The 22,997-nt window shown below is 40.2% G+C and overlaps 1 protein-coding gene across 1 annotated transcript in view; it reads left to right on the top strand.

Annotated features, from left to right (window-relative positions):
• The window catches only part of LOC136875627 (phospholipase A1), a 79,026-nt gene that overhangs the window by 55,607 nt on the left and 422 nt on the right, over positions 1-22,997 (top strand). Inside the window, exon 9 of the mRNA XM_067149168.2 lies at positions 6,465-6,598. Within this exon, the coding sequence (XP_067005269.2) occupies positions 6,465-6,598 (134 nt within the window). The remainder of the gene's footprint in view (positions 1-6,464; positions 6,599-22,997) is intronic.

Here is a 22,997-nt window from a genome sequence, read left to right as displayed (position 1 = left end):
GAAAGGCCGAATTTCAAACCATTTGCATGTTGTAATAACTAGACAAAGATTAAAACTCAAGAGTGTTCAGAATGGAAAGTTGTTGCACACCAATCTACGGACTAACTGTCTTGTAACCTTTACTGTTGGCAAGACTTTTGCTTGCCCATCTCCTCGGTTACTAGGCTGAAGTGTTGTGCACCGTTCAATTCCCTCCCTAATCAGAAAATCTGGTGTTTTAATTATTTTTTCTGAGCAACTTCCATTGTGTACATACAGCAGCTGGCTAGAATATGCACATCAGTTTCTATTGATCAATACCGTTACGGAAAAGAAATTTCGGATGATATTTTGGCATAGTAAGTTTGACCATTCCGTTGTTAGACACTGATGATTTTGTTCAAGGGGTAGACCATAAATGATATCTGCCAAAAAGAATAAGAATAAGAAGAAAACGTGCTACCCGCTTAATAAATGGCTTATTGTTTTCTCTAGTTGTACAATACCGTAACACACTATACATTATTCACGATATTTCGCTTTGGAATAGGGAACATAAACACATAGTTTGTTTAGTTACGTCACTAAAATAACTAATCCAGCCACATTTTACACAAAGGATTTCCTTGTAAAACATACATTTTTTCATTAACCCGGGGAATTGGTATCATATATTGAACATCATATAACCTGTTAGAGTTCTTAGGAATTTTTGTTGTTGTTGTGCAAGGTACGTAGAATAGGAGGTAGGTATTACGGGAGACATCCACAGTAGCAAAGCGGAGCTGTGTCGTCACGCGGGAGCCTCACGCTGAAACTGCCCTGAACGAAGTAGAGGTAGTTCGGATAAGAATTACTGTGCACGCAGGAGGTAGGAACTAATATGCACGATAGTAGCATATTTGTGGTGTCAAAATAAACTTGTTTATTTTATGTGATAAAATGTAAAAGCAGTAATAGTGTAAAGCTTTCGGTATGGTTTGTTGCGCCGTTGCAGGCACGGAAACGAACGAAACATACACTTTCATTCATTTCCTAAAGCCGCCGACCTAAAGATATCGTGGGTCCATGCTTGTAAAATACGTGTTTCATTTTGAACAAATAATGCAAGCGTTTGTTCCGAACATTTTGGAGCCGAAGAGTGTCAACGAGATTTGAAATCAGCGTTACTTCAGTTAATCCCCAGAAGAAAGCTGTAATAAAACGCTGGTCCACATTTGAAGATGCCACGTGATAAATGTAAGAGTTATTGTTATAAAAACAGTGCAAGACGTCTGAGATTACCAAATACAGTTACAAGGAAAGAAGTGGACAGTCTCGTGTGTAGGTTTGTAGATTCTAAAAAAAAGATAAGTGAAAATTTCCAATTTAGAAATATATTCGATTCGACAGAAATTTCGCAGGCCGGTACTTCAACCTACGAACAGACTTTAAGTGAAGGATACTTTTCAAAAATCTTAAACAGCTTGAACAACACCGGGCGATGACTAACGCTTACGAAGTGTACAGCGCGTATTTAAAGCAAACTTGCTTTGGAAGGTCATTAGTGGCGCTACTGCCACCACTCTTCTTCGACTGGCACGGAAATTTGAATAAGCATCATCTTTCAGATGTACAAACACGCCTCCAGAATGTCTTTTATCTAGTACAACCCTTTCTTGGTGTTGGGCTTACATTTTCCTCCAGCGTACATAAGGAGCGAACCCGGTGAGGCTGAGTCAGTCTCATGTGAGTCAGTTTTGATTGAATGATTGGCGAATGAACGCAAGCAGATACGAGATGGTCGCGAGTCCGAGATGAGTGACACAGTGAAGTGTGAGTACGTCAGACGGTCACACCGAGTTCAGTGCGGCTTGTTAGAGGTGAAGTGAACTGTTCTGGAGCGACGCGACACTGAGGAGGCCGTGCTTGAGAAATGGAGTTCAATGCCATCTGAGTTTGTGTGTCTGAGTAAATAAGAACTGTGTCAAATGAAAAAATCAAACGCGGGTGAACTTATAAGTAACTGCAGTAGTAGTTAAATCGTTAAGAATCATGTTTGTATTGTTGTCACTATTAATGTGTTAAATTGCATGGGAATCTGCTTAGATTACAATAGATGATATATATCTCCCTCAAGTGCTGGAATTCCGTCTCTGAAAGTCGAGAGCATTCATGTATTGATTCACCAATTCATTCATACATTCACTCATTCATTCTTCATTCATTCAATAATAAGGGCTTTATCCCCAGTTGGTGGTTATCCGTGACTGGGAGAGGGACTCCTTTTTTCATGTATGGATGAATTCAGTTCATTCATACATCGACTTAGCCATACACATTAGAATTATCTCACCTTATCTGCTGGAGTTCCGTAGGTGTAAGCTGAGGGCATTCATTTATTGGTACTACACCTCTCCCGGGTTCGACAGAGTGCTAATTATAATATTAAACTTCACAAATAATTTGTTAGATGAAAATCTTCTGGATGGGGAACTTCGGAGAGTTAAACCCAGGCATCGAAGTCCCATCCTCCCTACTTTCGGCTGGCACAACGTCTACGCTGAAGGGGATACGGGTCAATGGTTTTGTTCGTTAAATAAAGTGGGCACTTCATATTGAAAGTAGGATACTATAGTCGGAGGAATACGCTAATCTACTAAATGATAAGAATGGATTGTTCCCAGTTCAAAATCACAATTTTAATTACTGAGAGAGTCACATGAAAATATTTACACACATGAGAAATGCTATATTATTTCCCTGAAATTTACCATATGTATAATGCCATTAAATGTCTATTATCAGTCTTGGTCACTTCTGAATCTCATTCTGGCACTCCCACATCAACTCGTTAACACTGTAATTATTAATCACTAGGGATCTGTCCCTCTTCCTCAATACTGATACCCATGGGTATCCACCATATTATTACATAACGACACAAAATTATATGAAAAGAATGACATTCTTGTAAGGAAACTAAATTTCTACATGTCGTTGTGTATCTACGTTTATGAAAGTGCAGTCCCGCATATTTATTCAACTATGAAAATCATACCGTCGCTTGTCGCTAATAAAGAGTACATTATCACATTAATTACTCATCACACTATCGAATATACGCATTTCTCCTGGGTAATAACTTATTCTAATATTTACAAAGCGAACACACGACGTTGGTTAGCCCTTAACTACCCAGAAATCAACATACAGTGATATAAGCACATATTGCAATGAAGCATTAACCTGTAAATATATAAATACAATATTTAATACACACACTTTAATGCATTCTGAAAAATCTGTGACCCCTTTCAGGTTTCCTGGTGTCGATTCAAGGACGTCGATACCAATCTGGTATAGAACCACGCTAGCTTGATTTCGAGGTGCTATCTGAAAATCCCTACTACGATCTTATTTAAATATATAAAGTGGAGGAGTGTACATCACCTATCGGATCATGAAAACGTACAGCATTGATGGTAACAAATTATTGGCTCATGAATATTCAGTATAATGTGAAATAGGAAAAACATCTTATGTGGTTTCTGCGAGTGGTTGACAGACCCAGCAACTAGGGTCTGCCGCTCACCCCTCTTGCCATTCCTTCGACGGTCATAAATCTCTCACTTATACGACAGCCTGGTCTGCAACTCCAGCTAATGAGGTACATACAATCTCATCAGGACGTAAACAAAGTAATTCTTAATTCAATTATCTCGTGTCCGCCTGGCATATGACGATTTATCGACATTTCTCAAATATCATTTCATCTCAATATATCAACCTTATTCAGTATTGGTTCACCTCATCATTAATATTATTATTACGATTCTTATTCTCAAATATGTCGCCTTAAACATTTTCACATATACGGTTTTACCCTTCATTTTAATACACGTGTATATCGTATCCACGGTATTCAAACATTGTGACGATCATAATCGACAGGGATTTCACTTAACATTTACTCACTCGCGTACATATCTAAGGACATGGATCGCACCTCGAGTCAACTTTCCTTTCTCCAGTCGACAGCATCCTTAAGGCTAAAACGGAAAGTAATTGTATTCATGCCTTAAAGTTGTGAAGCATCTGCATAATCTATATTTGAAAAAATGAGAAAATCCATATCAGCTGTTTGAAATTGGAATGGATTGTGAAGTCCGCTGAATTATCTAAATCCACCCTTACGAATTCTTCACTCAAACCTAACAGACTATAGGGCCTTATATACTACTTCATGCACAATCCAAGGAATAACTTTGTGATTAAACAATAATCACCGAACTCAAAAATTAAAATTAATAAAGAAACTTTACCCCATTGAAATACGTTTATTGCGTCAACCACACGTTATAATGTATACCAAAATGCATGCTGATGGATTCTATTTACAAAGTTTTACATATTTATACGACATGGCTGACTTTCATGCTAACGATATCATGGAATGTACTTATCATTTGCTGTGTGTAACCTGCTGTCATCTGGAGGGAATCCATATGGACTTAGTTATCCATAACTGGCGTTTCGTTAGCAGGGAGTCCTGGGTTCATCTCCTTCGGCGTTGAATCCATGGTGCCTTGATCTGCTATCACCTACTGATGGAAGTTCTGTGTTGTCTTCAAACAGGAATTTCGCAGGCACACAGGCGCGTTCTTGTAGTGTTGAATCCTAGATTCGACGAGCACTCACATACATGCGAACAAATTAGGAATCGGTTATTTGAAGCACTGTTTATAGGTCTTCGAATAATATTACATTGATAGATCCACTCATAGGCACGAATGGACTACCCAAGTAGCGGTTACTGTCCCTGAAGATCACTACTCGATTCCCGTTCGTTATAGAGAAAAACATTTATTGGTTTTATTTTGTTCCTACGTGAGCGTCACTGTTCAATTATGGAGCACTTCCTGGATAATCTGACAACTTTTGTTTGTTAGTTTGGTTGTCTACTACAAATGCACATACCTTAATCATAGTACAATAACTACTGATTCTCTATCGTCAATAACTCACTACGTCGTGACGATTTTTGTACTGTTACCTGTTCTTTCTAAACATACACATTTCAGCCTGCAACAATACTGCTTGTCTGCATTCCCTTAATGTGTACTGGGACTAGTGTTTCACATATCAACACACCACAATTATTACTTCACACAACAAAAAGGTAATTGCACTATGGGTGCCTATCGGACTGACGTGGAGTAGACCTCTGTCTAACACAATATCGAAAACACTGAGTAAGTGAGGGTTGTCCTGGTGACCATATATAGAAGACAAGAGTCGTCAGCTATGGAGAGGGTAAACTCCACCCCCATGGGAAAAATCGCTCCGCTAGTAATTATCTCTCAGAGTCGTTTAGATATTCATTTTGTAGACCTTGACGTCCTCTATTTACTGATCTACTTTCGTTTAAATCGCATCGCAGGTTTTCTGGTAATCTCTCAAGTGCCCTCTTGCATTTTAGAGCGCAAAAAGGTGGGAGATGAGGACTCCCCTATCTCTGTCGAGATAAGCACCAGGGTCAGATGGTTTCCATCACCCTACATCTGCCTAGAGTGCGTCATTAATAATGCGCTCATTAAGTAATTCATCTTCTTAAATTATCAAATATTGTAAATTATGTTGCGTTCATTGAGTCCTTGGTAAATTTCTCAGGTTTGTGACGAATTTTTTATTATTTATTAATTGATGCACGAAATTTGTGTGTTGGTATCCAAGAATATGCAGGGATATCGGTGAGTGTATCCAGTTCTCAAGTTAGAACTCTGTAAAGTTAACTCCGACTCCTGACATAGGCAGTATTTGAGCGTAGCGTCGTACTTCGCACTCGCTTGCACGAAAGAGAGCTTAGTTCCAAGGTCTCGCTGTACTGAGAGCTCTCGTTCTTGGTACGCGCAATTACAGCTTCAAGCTTCGAGCTCGCGCAGCGTCGCTCGTATCCCGGACCTGGCATAAGATACTTGTTACAACCAAGTATTTCGTAGAATGATGCCGAAAACGGCACATATGTCTTGTTGGGCATCACGATATGTCTATTAGCATGGTATTGAAGGTTAAAGTACATCCATTCATTCATCCATCCACCTCAGTAATTTATTCCCTCATGCGCTCATTCATCATTCATTCATCTACACTGGAGTGTTCTCACCTTATCTGCTGGGGCTCCGTACATGTAGGCTGACAACATTCAATTCATTCAATCATCCAATCACTCATTTAATTATAAATTCTCCTTCCCCAGTTGGTGGCTATTCGCGACTGGGAGAAAGGTGTGTTTATTCATTCATACATGCATGAGCAGCTCATCCAGGCATGCAGTTATCCATCCATTCATTCGTACAGTCATTCTGTTAATTCACAATGGCTATTGTAACCTAAGGAGAAATCTGTTCGGACTCGAAACAAAACACATACTTGTACTAATCAATAATAAGCATATTTTGATCTCTATAAATCCATCTTCCAGTGACATAATGTTCTTATTACAGTAAAGGACACCCGTCAAGACGGCCGCAGACATCGCTGATTTCTGCTTGCTCTGACAACGCATGTAGCAGTCTTGGAGATCCGCTGATCCTCCCTGGTAGAGGTGACATAATTGTAGACACAACGAAATCCTGTAGTAAGTTTATCTTGCAGCAATAGTTTCACTAAATGTTTCAAATCTCCTTTACAGTGTAATCAAACTTTATTACATGTAATATATAAATATATTTGTAATACAAGGTGTGATCAAAAAGTTCCCGATTGTGGACGTTGCTGCTACGGACATGGAACGTAGCGCGACTGCGATGCAGGTATATAAACACGGACATGTAGGCAAAGGGATTAGTGTGGCAGTCGTGTCGTGCGTGCGTTAAATGCGGCCACTTGAACTATGGCGAGGTTATTACCAAAAACGTCCAAACAGGATCAACGTGCTGTTATTCTGTTCTTACCTGCCGAAGGACAACCATCGGTGGACATCCATCGGAGAATGAAGACTGTGTATGGGGCAGCAAGTCCGTCGAAAACCACTGTAGTGGAATGGCGCACCATGTTCCGCGCGGGTCGCGTTTTGACACAAGACGCCGGTCGATCTGGGAGACCAGCCTCATCCATTACGGACAACAATAAGCGGGCGATGGATGAGGCCTATAGTCCTGATCTCTCCCTGTTACGGAGTTATCCGTGGTAGAGGTGAAAGAAGGTGCGGGCGGGAATAGGTCTCAACTTACGAAATTAAAGTTAATTTAAAACTTTAACAAAGGTTATATTTTCTTTTCAAAATCAACAAATGACAACAAATAGCAAAGATGTAACAGGTACCAAGTAGCAGGTTAACAATTTAAGAATTTACAGAGCCCCAAGATTAATTTCTGAGCTCTCAGCTCACCACCACAATAGCTAAAGTGCAGAAAAACCCCTAAGTACGAGGAGCACTTGCTCCTAATTACCAAGTTAAGAGGAAAAGAGCAGACCCGCTCTCAATTTTACAAGCCTATCAAAGGCTACAACAACCTTCATTCCTAACTGCCCTTAAGGCACACATACAGTGAAGCAGGGGTATCTTGTACCCAACCTACAGGGCCTTCACATGAAGAAAACAAACACTGGGTTAATTAAATGGCCCAACAAACCAAATTGACTGGAGGCGTAGCTTGCACTCCTACGTGAAACTTCTTAAAACCTAGGTGGCACTCGGCCAGTTATACAGGGGCTAATCCCATACTATGGAGGTGACTAGTAGGCAAAATAAGTTTAAGACTTAACGAAGGAAGAGAAAAACAGTTAGGAAAACATAGTCACCTCAAATTCAAAATGAAGGGGGGTTCGAGAGGGTGAAGCACTCTCTATCCCCGCTTTGCAAATTTGTAATTTATAGATAGACAGAAAGGAATTTACATTTTAAAAGGGTAGTTTACATACTAAAGGTATAGAACCCTCCCCGAAAGTTAAACTGCTGAGCTAGCAAGAAATGAAGATGTTAACAGGCCATTACCTTGTAGATGAACTGCTGCTTGGAGAAAGAGGCGCTTCCGCCCCCTGCTATATATGTTCACACACTGCGAAAGATGTTACTGAAGTGGCCTCGAGACAAGAAAATCAGCAGTTTATATACCCTAGTGGAACATTCGAGACCTTTCATGAATGATAACAACCCGCCCATAAACTTTTATTGGTCGGCTAAAGATTACAAGTCAAAACTGAAGAAGAAATCTAGGATTGGTGGAAGATTAATTACAGAAATTACTGATTGGTCAAATTCAAAACTGGCGGAAAGATAAGGGTTATACTGCCAACCCAAAGAATGAATGAAAGAAATTTAACAAAGAACAAACTTATGAATAGCAAATTTCTTCAAAAAACAGTTCCTTCACTTGGCACTAGGGTGCATAGTTATAGTTCTTAAGTAGTGCCATCTAGAAGAGAATGTCCACACTTCATGCTACAGAGCAAACAAATACAAATCGAAATAGACATAGTTCAGAACACTTCAAAATTTACAGTAGAGACATCTTCCGAGAAACCTTTGATTTAATACAGATTTTAAATTTCAGAGTTTCTCCTGTAGAGAGGTTTCAACTGGCGCAATATTTGAATTAGCGGCGTGGAGGTGTACCGCCCGGTACACTCCCAATGCGATTATCACTCCTTCGGTTCTCTCAAAAAGGCCTTGAAGGGTCGACGCTTCCTGTCGGACGAGGACGTGCAGCGGGCGGTTACGGACTTCTTCGCGCAGCAGGACACGGGGATCTTCAACCTGGTGCGTCGGTGGGATGAGTGCCACAATGATCATGGCGATTTTGTATGATTGGAATCCCGATTCAGGACTGTACAGCCGTCGGACGGAAACGTTTTGATCGTCTCTTATTTTTGGCCCGTAAGGAGAAAATTAAACGATGTTCTTTTTTAATACCTAGGGAGTACATAATACGTAGTAAGCATTAAGTGTCACCAAGCCTGTAGTGCGGTCTGTGAAAAGATTTTATAAAGCACTGCGACCATTTGGAAACCCCTGGCACTTCTGCAACTCTCTCCGCATAGCTGTATCAATATCATTTCTCTGTAACTGAGACATTGCATTATGTCCGTTACACGGTCATCACTCCCAAAAAATTGTACCGGATATTTGTGGAACTTGAATCTAAAATGTATCAAATCCACAGTTTAAAAAAGTACAAAATATGACAAAAAGTACTTGGAACTTATTAGCTGCTGGTAGTAACATATTTATATCAAGAAGTAATAGTGAAAAAATGAAAAAGTATATTAAATATACATTCGAAAATAAAACCTATATGACCTAACTTAAAATGAAACGAGGAAAATGTTTGTCTTATTGGATTTTATGTAAGCCTATTGGTTATTTCACAAACAACCTATAAACTTCTGGTCCACAGTATCACGTCCGGCTACATGGCTGAATGGTTAGCGTGCTGGCGTTTGGCCACGGCGATCCCGGGTTCGATTCCCGCCAGTGTCGGGAATTTCAACCATCATTGGTTAAATTCTCTGGCACGGAGGCTGGGTATATGTGTTGCCTTCATCATCATTTCATCCTCATCACGACGCGCAGGTCGCCTACGGTCGTCAAATAAAGAGACCTGCACCTGGCGAGCCGAACATGTCCTCGGATACTCCCGGCGCTAAAAACCATACGTCATTTTATTACAGTGTCACAAAATGGATTTCTTGTCATGTTCTTCAAGGTGGCGTAGTTTTTCAGGCACACTCTGACTGGAGTTGAGCTATGCATGCCACTTTAACTGCAAATCAGTCTTCCTGCAAATATTAAATCTCTGGCGTACCGGGAATCCAATCGGGACCTCCAAGGATGATAGCAAATAGAACTAACAGTTATATGATGGAGGTGCAGCCATAAAGATTCGACGTTTAAAAAAGTATTAATTCAACCCAGTAACGCAAACTGCACTCATCTCATGAGTGAGAATAATTGCTGTTATATATGCAGGCTACCACTGGACAGAAATGTATCATGCCTGTTGGGACAAAAACACAATTGCAACTTAAGGAGGGTTTTTCCTATTCATATGTACAGTCCTGACACAGGGAGCCTAACCAATGCAAATTTGAGAGGTGCAACAAGAAGAAATCTGTTATATTCTATGCTTAAAGGAATCAGGGGGAAATACCAGTCCGTAGGTTTTTATGCGTACATTACATTTTAATAGGCATTACGTCAGTTTATCCTGTGTTTTATGGCAATACGTGCCAAATAAAATACTTGTGCCAAAATGTACCACATCCACTTTAAATTTGTTGCAATAATCCGTCATTAGACCACGAACTTGTGCTCAGGAGCCCAGGACTCCGCAGTCTGTACCTAGCCTACAGGATTATCTGCCTTGGACTTGATGTAAGTCGAGAATAATCGCTGATCTTATAAGAATCTTGCATCGTGTAGGCGTCCTTTCTCTCGGCTGTATCCATTTATATTTCCAAGAACTATAAACCTTTGTATACCATTCACGTGGTATGACCTCGTAAATTCTACTAATTCTGCTAATTCTGTGGAAAAGAATATTTTTTTATGCGCACCCATTCTAAGGCGAATGCTTTGATAATTTGTTCTGTCCAAGGAATTTTTAACATCCTTCTGTACACCCAAATTTCGAAGACCTGAACATTTTTTATTGTAGATGAAAGCAATTGAAGGCTTTAAGAAACATATTTGTTTTAAAACTGCCCTGGACTATAAATTACTCTCTCAGATGTCTTCATCCTCTTTCGCACATCGTAGGCCTACCACAAGATGAATATATTCCAGCGGTATTGTTGAAAGCCAGCCCCGTGGTGTAGGGGTAGCGTGCCTGCCTCTTACCCGGAGGCCCCGGCTTCGATTCCCAGTCAGATCAGGGATTTTTACCTGGACCTGAGGGCTGGTTCGAGGTCCACACAGACTAAGTGATTAGAATTGTGGAGCCATCTGACGGTGAGATAGTGGCCCTGGTCCAGAAAGCCAAGAATAACAGCCAAGACTATTATATGCAGTAAGCATTTCCTTCGGTACTGCAAAGATTAGTTGAATTTATGCAATATTTTTATTATTAGTACTTTTACTTCTTTTGCATTTGCTTGTGTTGCTGTAAGGTAGTTAACATGGTTCTTGTACGGCCCTCCCTGGACGTAGTCGGGATGGAGTCCGCTGCAGACATTGCAGTGACTCTAACCCCTAGCTAATGTTCTTGGTTCATTTCCACGGGCGGACTTCTTTAGGGATGTTAGGCACAACACAATAAGATCTAGAATTGCAGCAACATTCTCCCTGAAAGGTTACGAGGTACATGAAGAGGAGCTTTGTGTTTCTGATCGAGGAAGCAACCGGAGAATAGATATAATCGCACTTGACCGAGGAAAGGACTTTGCATATATTCTGGACACCACCGTTAGACGTGGAGTCGATTCCATCCACCCAACAGAGGTAGAAGCGGAGAAGCGAGACATGTATGAACCAACCATCAGTTACTTCAAAGAATCATATACCATCTCCTGTATAAGGGTTGTAAGACTTTTCGTCGGAGCAACAGGAACCATATCAAAATTCTTAGCTGCGTTTTCAAAAGTGTGGGCATTCCCAAGAATCTGTACTGTGAATAAACCGCCTTGGCCATTAAATACTCCGTCCAGATTGTTATAAGTCACCTCTATAGTACTGCATACGAGAAGGATTAATTCCAGAAAATTTTCATGATAAAACGTACATTCAGTATATAAATGTTATGATGTACTTTTGTCAGATTTAGGCAGCCTATCATTGTAGGAAGTAAAAATGCATAACATTGTTTTTAAATCATTCCAATGTAGGTAGTTATATATTAGATATTTTTCTTAATCTTTGTCCTTAATATTACTGTTATTTTGTAATTCTCAGTACTTCTTGTTTCAATCAGTTTTATATAATTAGTATGTGGTAAAATGTATGTGGTTAAGGGTAAGTTAACTGTAACTTCACTTGCAAGTCCAACAAATATGTGTGTGAGTGTTGGCAATCAGATGACAAAAATATATTGAATCGAATTCTGATGTGGTTGCTAACTTGTGACATTTCTGTCATAGACTCTGACACAAACGTTATATTTTATTGAACAAATCAATCCAAGCAAACATATCAAATACTTTTTATAGCATTAAAGAAGTAAAGGAGCTCAGTCGGAAATTGAGTGCTATTCCGTTATGTTTATCTTCTTCTTCGTATTATTTTACCGCTTTTCCCACACTTGTGGGGTCGCGGGTGCGAACTGCGTCGCGTATGTGGATTTAGCCCTGTTTTATGGCTGGATGGCCTTCCTGACGCCAATCACTATTGTGTGTTTCTGTGGTGGTTGGTAGTGTTGTATGTTGTCTGAATATAAACATGGAAGTGTTGGGACAAACTAAAATACCCAGTACCCGAGCCAGAAGAATTAACCAGTCGCGATTAAAGTCCACGACCCGGCCAGGAATCGAACCCGGGTCTCTCTGAACCGAAGGCCTCAACGCTGACCATTCAGTCAAAGAGTCGGGCTCTATTGCCTTTTTTATATATCTTAACAAAATTTGGAGTTAATTAATTTTCGAAGCAGACTATGAAAGTGTGTCTGCGCACTTTGCGTTGTATTTTCAAATTTTAGGCTTTGGATGAACATTAAAAATATATAGGAAACAAGCCAAATTAAGGCGATTGTAATTATTGTTTTGAGAAGAAATGCAACTGATCTACCATCCTCTGTTAACACTAACTAGAGGTGAAATAAAAGAGAGTCAATCCCATGTAGAATGGGATTATCAGCAAAAGAAAGAGAAGGGCTGTGGTGGCTGTGTAAATGAAAGACTCTGTACGCGTCGTAAATCTAGTACCATTGTGGTGGGAAAAGGAAGGAGTTAACTAATGAGTGTCGGAAAGAAAGGACGAAAATAAGGAGACTGGCACAAGTAAGTGGAATCAATATCACACTCGACTAAGGGCTCCGTGGTCACTAAATTATGCTCCCAGCCTGAGAGCTCATAGAGCTACCCCTTTTAGTCTCGTGTTACTACAGACCGGGGATATCATAGATGTATTCTATCGCCTCGACTCTCAGGCGAGGTGTTGCGTGTGGACAGATTCGAAGTTATTTCGTGTGTGAAGTAATTGCAGGAATTTGTGAAACAGTCATTATTGCAAAGCTGTCACAATGGGCGTGTTGTAAGTACGATATTCTAATCGCTAACCTTGAACATATAATTTTGCAGCGATATTCCGAAAGGAACATGCGCTCTGGAAGTATCAAAAGAAATTATCAGAATGCACAGGCAATGTTGAGAAACAATTAACGTGCTGCGGGTACTGGAAGAATATTCCAAGGCAACCTAATACAGTACCACATTTCAGTGTACATATTTCCTGGATTGGTGTTGGATAGAGTTAAGAGGGATAAATAATAGACTATGTACAAATATAAAGAAAATACTCTTTTTACATGATTTAACATGCCACTCATATGTTTCTGACATCTTATACGTACCAGTAGATTATTATTTTTTTTTTTGCTCGTTGCTCTACGTCGCACCGACACAGGTAGGTCTTATGGCGACGATGGGATAGGAAAGGGCTAGGAGTGGGAAGGAAGCGGCCGTGGCCTTAATTAAGGTACAGCCCCAGCATTTGCCTGGTGTGAAAATGGGAAACCACAGAAAACCATTTTCAGGGCTGCCGACAGTGGGGTTCGAACCTACTGTCTCCCGAATACTGGATACTGGCCGCACTTAAGCGACTACAAGCAGATTATTATTATGTAGAAACTAGTCATAAAATTCACTACAACGAAGTTTTTATGTTATACTGTAATAATATCATTACTGTATTTGATGATACTTTTAACCTATGGCACTTATCGGACCACTCAGTGTGAATGAGGGAAATATTATCTCCATATTAGCACTGCTTCAGCTAATTTAAGTACCACCGTTCTGAAAGTTTAATGCGAGATTTGGACAATTCAAAGTAGGGAACCTATTTTGCATCAGCCCGCTTAATTTTGTCTCCATATAATTCCTCCCCTATCAAAACTAGCCAAATGGTATTTTTTGTCCGGTATTTTGCTTTTCTATAGTGATGAACAGAATATAAAATTCTGTCACACTATATTTGATTATTCACAGCAAGCTCTAAAAACGGATTTTAAAATCGCTCTTACAGGTATCTGGGGGAATGCTTTTCTTGACACACAAAGTTGATTTTTTTGGGACGTATGGCAACCCCTGCTCGGAAGAAAAGTGGACTAGGGAAACCTGCGTTTACATTTTAACCTTTTATTTTCTCTAATGTTTCAAGATATAATGGGAGGAAGGTTGAACACATTACATGAAGCGTTAAAGCAGAAATATTAGCTCTCAGTCAACTGAGTTTAATTACTGGAAAACTCATCTTAACCTGAGAGTTCCAGGAATAAACAAGTAGCAGAGCAAAGAGTTTGTGAGTGAAGTGATACTGAATTAGACAGCTGTGAGCCAGGTGAGCTCGGAGTGGCCTGTATATACGCTCTTGTTTCCAGAGATACGTTTTGTGCTTCTCTTATAAAATTTGCCTCGTTGTTCCCTGGGAGGGACCTTAATCTAAACTATCAGGAGAGTGAGGAATTTACTTGCTCGTGTGGTGGTACCAACCTAACATTTCCTTTTCCGCATAACGTTACCAACTGTAGGCCTAGGTATCAAACATTTATTTATTTACTTATTTATTTATTTATTTATTTATTTATTTTTATGTATTTATTTATTTCATAACACCATCAGAGATGTTTCTCCAATTACAGGTGGCTTAGTTACTATTGATTAATTGTCATAAATAACAAATGTCAGGAGGAAAATATCTAAAAATAAAAATCCACAACATTAAGATTTAAAGCAGCAATCGGAATTTACAGTGCATTGATGCTTTTTAAGTTTGAAGTGGACTTATGAGCTAAAATAGTATCTAAAAATAATTACAAGTAGAAATACAGAAACATCAAAAAATTAAAAATGAGTATCTACAAAGAAATAACTCTAGTCTTAAATTGACATCAGTTGAAGCATCTGACATACGAAAAGAAAATAATGGAAAGTAAGGCATGAAATACATATATTTGATAAGAGATGAGGTGTAGCAATGAGTTTCGAACAGTACATTAAATCTTAGGTACATATGGACACTAGTAATGACAATTTGCAGTTTTCCGTACACTTTGTTTATATACATATAAATAAATTTAAATAAAATGAAGTAAAATGAAACACAAAGGAAATTTAAACCATTTTCATGAAAACATCATGAGTAGAATAACGATAGCTTTTCTTATCGCAATGCTACGACATAATCTAATAATCTAAAAAGTTACAGGCAAATATAAATAAAAGGAAAATTAACCACAAAATGCGAATATTGTTGGTCTTAATTTCGTTGGTAATCAAAAATAATCTCAGTTTGTTTGAAAACTTCCTTTCATCAAAAGTACGGAGAGAATAAAATATGGTTTACCAACTGATGAGTACAACTTTAGAGTTACGGTAACATTTGAATAGACAAGAAAAATATTTGTTAGTTATTACATAGAGAAGCCGCCGCTGTGGTATAGGGGCAGCTGGTCTGCCTCTTACCCAGAGGCCCCAGGTTCGATTCCCGGCCAGGTCAGGGATTTTTACCTGGATCTGAGGGCTGGTTCGAGGTCCACTCAGCCTACGTGATTAGAATTGAGGAGATATCTGACGGTGAGATAGCGGCCCCGGTCTAGAAAGCCAAGAATAACGGGCGAGAGGATTCGTCGTGCTGACCACACGTCACATCGTTATCTGCAGGCATTCTGGCTGAGCAGCGGTCACTTGGTAGGCCAAGGCCCTTCCAGGGCTATAGTGTCATGAGGTTTGGTTTGGTTTGGTTTGGTTTGGTTTGGTTTGGTTTTTATTACATAGAGAACGCATATACCAATCTCTTTCCTTACAATAATTTGTGAACCTTTCCTGCTTTATGGGCTCTACTTTTTCCTTCCTTGAGTAAAATGTATATATAACACCCATTCCTTCTCTGAGGTTTGCGTGCTTGCGGAACGCCAACAATCAGACCAGGGCAAGGGGACCAGAGACTGGTAGAGGAGTGAATTACAATTACGTACCCCTAACTACTTTCGTGGTTTGTCATCTTGTCACTCAAGGTGACACGTCTGAAGGTATACTTGATATGAGAAGTGGAGGGTATTTTAGTATAGGAGATATTCGTAATCAGCCTCTGGTGTTACTTCCAGTTCTGACCTTCTGGTTCCATCGAGCTACACTCACTTCCTCACGAGGGCCGGTGACTTTTATAGCTGAGAACTGATAAGCGTGAAAGGGTAAATATGTTAAACAGAAATGTATACAATTAATTTGCGGTCATTCACCCTTTTAAAAACAATCTAATGTATTGTCATTGTTGTTCATTCATTATTGTTACAGTTATGGAGATGTTGCTCCAACTATATGTTCCATACCTCGTACCCAGCAATGAATTACAGGATTGCTGACAGCATTACTAAGAGGAGTGGACTTTAAAAACACATTTCTTGTTCACTTCTCATTTGAGAAAAAAGAGGAAACATGTTTGTATGAAAACCGACTTTGTAAGTACCCTAATGTTGCTGTGAATTGGCGTGGAATACGTTGTTCATCTTGCAACCGTAATCTCAAAAATCTTATTTTTAATAACAATGAAGATACGACAAGTTTTTATTAGGTCCTCTCTCAAAAATTCACCACACCGGAAAACTCTGGTCGTAGTATAATTATTATCATGAAGTCAGAAATAATTTAAGAAACAAATTCCGGGTGCCTCACCTAGAGTCGGCAGATTTCTCTCTGGTGTTTCAGAAGATATTGTCATTAATTTTCAATTCCCTTTTGTTAAATGAGAGCTCATTCTGTACGTCATACGACGTTCGGTGTCAAAGGAATACGGCGTTTAGATTCTCGCTGCCAACTAAATGTTGCTAAAAGTGTAATTTTATGTGCCCAATTAGTCTAGTACGATACTCCGTTTAAGGATGTTTATTGACAGTAATGGTACAGCTTCCCTGGTTCGCTGCCTCCACATTGCTGTCATACAGCTAAATGGTTAGCGTGCTGGCCTTTGGTCACAGGGGTCCCGGGTTCGATTCCCGGCAGGGTCGGGAATTTTAACCTTAATTGGTTAATTTCCCTGGCACGGGGGCTGGGTGTATGTGTCGTCTTCATCATCATTTCATCCTCATCACGACGCGCAGGTCACCTACGGGTGTCAAATCGAAAGACCTGCATCTGGCGAGCCGAACTTGTCCTCGGACACTCCCGGCACTAAAAGCCATACGCTATTTCATTTTATCACTCAGCCGCGACAGGAAATGCTAACTATTCTTCTTGTGCTATCACAGTCAATAAATGTCCTTGAACGTTTTTAATAGAAATGAAAGTAAAACTGATATTGCCCAAAACATTTTTATTATATTCTCTTTTCACATTAAGCTATTATTCTATATCAAGACCTCTCAGGGTGCATGTGCACGGTGCAAAAGACAACTTCGCTTGGCTGACCGGAGTGCAGACCCCCACTCCTCGATTTGGAGAAATAGCGCTGTCTCTCTCTTTCCCCACGCCTGTCTCGCTCGCGCCCCCTGTCTCCCTCTTCCCCACTTGCTCCGTAGCGCTCCAAGTCCGAGCTAAGTTGAGCCGAGTTGAGCCGAGCTTAGCCGAGTAGCCCCGAGACGAAGCGTTGGTCCGAGCCGATGCACTGTCCACAGGAACTCTGCGCCGCTGTTTGCACGCGTGAGATTTTGGGCTTTTGAGAGGCCCTGTTCTGCATAGTTACCATGTTTGTTTAAACATTTGTTATAGCTGTCCACAGGGCCGGAACTAGCAGTGTCAGAGGGGGGGGGGGCAAAGATAAGTTTGCCGCTCCCCTTCCCCCGTTTCCCCTCCTCCCCCTTCCCCTACCTCTGAAATATAACACCTTCCTAAGCTTTTTAAATGTGGCCGTTGAAATTACACACCATATGTATACTATTAAGAAGTTTTATTTATGAAAAGCACTTACATTAATACACTTATACATATTAATACATACTTGTATTGAAAAACACTTATATTAATACACTTACACATGACTAATACAAGTACTTTGTTTGTAGTGTAACTAAATTGAAACTACGCAAACATTTCTTATGTATTGTACCTCAAAATTGAATTCTTCGAGCTTTCTTAGCTGAAAATGTAATGATAATGTCTTCAAAGTTGATAAGGGATGCTCGTTTGTGTTCAGTTGATATTATACTTAGAATAGACAGTCTCTCCTGTCCCATTGTATTTCTCATGTAGTTTTTGATGATTTTGAGTTTTCGAAAACTTCGTTCTCCAGATGAAACTGTAACTGGCAACGTGAGAAAAATTCTCAGTGCAGTAGTGATGTTAGGGTAGCCTTCCTCTAGTTTATTTTTATAAATAAGACTTAACATTTCTCTTGATGTGGTTCCTTTAAATTTTCGTCAACTGATAAAGCATGGTGCTTGAAACTTTCTATTTCAAATTTAAATTCTCAGTGTTGAGATCAGCAGTGTACCTATTTGCCAATTCTTCTGCTTTCATTTTAAGATCTTTTACTTGCATTTCTTTAATTCGAACTCCGTTCAAAAATGCTGTTTATGTTGTTCAAAGCCTTAAACCTGTCACTGAGTTCCGTAATCATCAGGTCAATAACCTCTAACATACTTATTGGAACACATTCTCAGTACTTTTCCGAGCTTCTTTGCCACACAGCTCATCAGGCATTTTTCTTTTTTCTGAGAACTCAGATGGTAGATCACTCGTGTTTGCTAATAATCTACCCTCAGTACTGGCCTCAAATGGAGCAAACTCTCTGCAAGACTTCAAGAGTGTTAAAAGACCTTGAAGTTTCCGGGCAGCCAAATCTACTGTTACATCTTTTCTTTGCAAAAACTCATTGACATTATTTCTGTTACTTCTGGTGTGAGAGAATCAGCCGTCTAGGAAGAGTCCTAGTCCGTTGCCCAGGAGACACCCGGATGTATAACAATATCGCATGCAAATACACCCTACTGGGAGGTTTCTCTCGTGTCTCCCATTGATCTTTTTGGACAAAGCATGAAAAAAAAATTGAAAACGATGAATTCAAGTTTCCGAATATTTTTAAAAGGGGAATGGCCTCACTCTTAGCGTGAGGTGTTGAGAGATCATGGTTTCTAAGATCCCCTAGAGCCTGCACAACTTTACCGTACTGTTTATACACAGGTTCCACCGCATCTAATCTTGCAGACCATCTTGTATTGCTTTCAGGTTTCAATGTCAGTGGCACATATTTTCGGAGAACTTCCCAGCGTGAAGTTGAAGCCGCAAAGAAAGAATACATACTGTTCAAAGTTCCGAAAAAATTCTGAGCCTCAATATTATCACTGGCCGCATTAGCAGCAACTAAATTGAGGGAGTGAACAACACATGGGACAAAATATGCTAGCTCGTTCTCCTGAAGTAGTCTGGACTGAACTCCTTTACACTTTCCGGCCATATTTGTCCCATTGTCGTAGGATTGGCCTCTACAGTTCTGTAAGTTTAGTCCATCTTTGTCTAATTTTTTAGGATTTCTTGGCTAAGACCTCCACCTGTTTTGTCACTAACTGGGAAAGAATCAATAAAACGTTCTTCTACCTTGGATGTATTTGTTTTGGCGTAACGAACTACTTGAGTCATTTGCTCACTGTGGCTGATATCCGGAGTGCAGTCAAATATTAAGGAATAGTATTTCGCATCCAAAATGTCTTGTATTATCTTTTGCCTTATGTTATTGACAATAATTTCTAGGAACTTATCTTGTATTTTATGTGGGAAATACGAGATTGCCCTTTCTTATGCCGCTCAATCTGTTGTAGAAGAGGGACATTGTAATGCGATATAAGTTCTACTATGTTCAAAAAATTTCCACTGGATGGGTCGCTGAAAACACAGTCTTCTTTAGTTCCTCGGAATGGACTCCCTTGCTTTGCTAGGAATAGAATAGCATCGATAATAGAGCGCAATACCGCCTTCCAGTGAGACTCTTCTTGATGGATCTGGTTTTGGAGTTCTGGATCAATACTTCCCTTTCCTAAACAAGATTATAGCTTTCCACGAACAAAAGCAAAGTTTGTGGTTGGATGAATTTTCATGTTCGGGCAATTTTTCACTGAGTTTTCTCCATTTAGTAAGTCCGTTTTCTTTAGCTAATGAAAGCACTTGATTTGAACACAATTTAGAGCTTTCTTACTTTCGCTATAGCCTAACCATGATCTCTTTACTTTTCCTCCAATTTTTAGAACTTTATACAACCAATCTTTGGTAAAGTAACGTCCTTCTCTGCTGCTATTACTTAAATTTGGCTCGATCAGATTTTCAAAGCTCATTTTTGTTATGTGACAGCTTTCAGAATCTGAAAAACTCTGCGGCCATGAACCAGGATCCCTAAAATCAAAGGAAAACTCGGACGTTTCTTGAAGACCAGTTGTAGGGTCTGGACGAGATAATAATTCATCTTCATTCGCTTCACCAGTAGAACTGAGTTTCTTGCAAAGTTCGACATGTTGCGTGCCTTCCTCTCCAGCTTCAACGTCATCTAAAATATTAAAAGCCGGGATTAAAATTAAACCAGTAATATGATATATTACAAAATGAAGTATTAAAAAATTGTCGTAAAGTCCGATAAGGCACAATTAATTCATCTCTTCCCTAATGTGCTATAATTTAATTATTGAAATAAAAAATATTTACTTACCTGATTTTTCTTTTGAGCCATCATCTTCATTAACATTAGGTTTTTTAAAAAATGCTTCTAATTTTGGAGTTTGTGACAGCACATCGCTTTCTTTCTTCCTTTTTTCTTTGGCAAGTTTTCTATACTCGGCTCCACTGAGTCGTTTTCTGCCATCCATAATTTGGAAATTGGTAAAAACGCAGCTAAAATTGTACTGAACAATTCCGTTTTCCAAACGCTGATAAACGGTAACACGAATAACTAATCAACACTCCGCACACTAATAACTAAATACTAAATGCAAATAAAATAAAACAACTGTCGGTTCGTATCAACACACGCAGACAACTGTGTACGCAGGCTACATGTGTAGCCCTCGATAACGACAACGATGACTGCAGGCGTCTGTTTAGTTTACTGTTTATTGGAAGCAGAAAGGGGGTGAGATAGATGAGATGCTCGCGCATAGCGTGAAGGTCAGACTGTTTTCGAGCCCGACCCCTCTGCCTAGCGCTCAGGCTACTAATTATTCATATCAGTAGTAGTCATAACAGTATAAGACTCACTATAGACCCTGAATTACGTTAATTCTTGTGTCGTGTCTTATAATGAAGAAAATAACTTGGTATACAGTCTCAGTGTAATAAAGTTGATGGATTGGGAAACAAAATTAAATAAAATTAAACAATATTAATTGTGGTATTATTATTTAAAAAATGAAATAACTTACTGTCCGCCTCTGTGGTGTAGTGGTTAGCGTGATTAGCTGCCACCCCCGGAGGCCCGGGTTCGATTCCCGGCTCTGCCACGAAATTTGAAAAGTGGTACGAGGGCTGGAACGGGGTCCACTCAGCCTCGGGAGGTCAACTGAGTAGAGATGGGTTCGATTCCCACCTCAGCCATCCTGGAAGTGGTTTTCCGTGGTTTCCCACTTCTCCTCCAGGCGAATGCCGGGATGGTACCTAACTTAAGGCCACGGCCGCTTCCTTCCCTCTTCCTTGCCTATCCCTTCCAATCTTCCCATCCCTCCACAAGGCCCCTGTTCAGCATAGCAGGTAAGGCAGCATGGGCGAGGTACTGGTCATCCTCCCCAGTTGTATCCCCCGACCAAGAGTCTGAAGCTCCAGGACACTGCCCTTGAGGCGGTAGAGGTGGGATCCCTCGCTAAGTCCGAGGGAAAAACCGAACCTGGAGGGTAAACAGATGATGATGATGATGAAATAACTTACTATTCTTTTTAAAATACTTTTCAAATTTTGCCGCCCCCTGAAATCTGCCGCCCGGGGCACGTGCTCCCCTCATTGTAGAACTCTGCCGCTTGTGACTGAAGTCAATATTCAACTACTCTTTTCACTCCTTCGTCGGTGTGAAACCGCTGACCGGCGAGGAACTGCTTCAGGTATCGGAACAGAAGACAATCACTCAGCATAAGGTCCAGGCTGTACGGTGGGTGGTCAATTTGCTCCCATCCAAAAGATCGGATTAACTCTTGAGTTTTAACAGCAGAATCGGGTCGTGCATTTTCATGCAAAAACAAAACTCCAGATGGCAATAAGCTACGTCGCTTATTCTGTACAGTATGCCGATGAATGTGCACGTTCCTTCCTGTAAAAATTCGAATCACAGACCTTATTTCACACACGACCAACTAACTGAAAAATTTCAACTGCCCACACCGAACTATACACATTGATCTTAAGACTGCACAGCGCGCGTGAGCATTTCGACATGCGATCGGATCTTAGTTATAAAACCCTCGTAGATACATTTTATTTGCAGTGAGAAACAAAAGGACGTTTACCGTTGTCATAGGATATGTCCGGCTCCATGGCTAAGTGGTTAGCGTGCTGGCCTTTGGTCACAGGGGTCCCGGGTTCGATTCTCGGCAGGGTCGGGAATTTTAACCTTAATTGGTTAATTTCGCTGGCACGGGGGCTGGGTGTATGTGTCGTCTTCATCATCATTTCATCTTCATCCCGACGCGCAGGTCATCTACGGGTGTCAAATCAAAAGACCTGCACTTGGCGAGCCGAACTTGTCCTCGGACACTCCCGGCACTAAAAGCCATGTGCCATTTCATTTCATAGGATATCACATGACGTATCCGATGAGCAGTTCTTTTTGGGGATGTCTACCTGCACCTTACAAGAACGAGATTGAAAACATCTTCCAAATCACCAGAGAAAATCCGCATGCCGTCTTTTAGGCGAGATACCCGGTATATGTTTCTATGTACACTTGCATTTATAGCACAAACGACTGTTCTTCTATGCACCTT

Source organism: Anabrus simplex, chromosome 6 (genome assembly GCF_040414725.1).
Source record: "Anabrus simplex isolate iqAnaSimp1 chromosome 6, ASM4041472v1, whole genome shotgun sequence".
NCBI lineage: Eukaryota > Metazoa > Arthropoda > Insecta > Orthoptera > Tettigoniidae > Anabrus > Anabrus simplex.
This window is presented reverse-complemented; position numbering and strand designations above follow the sequence as displayed.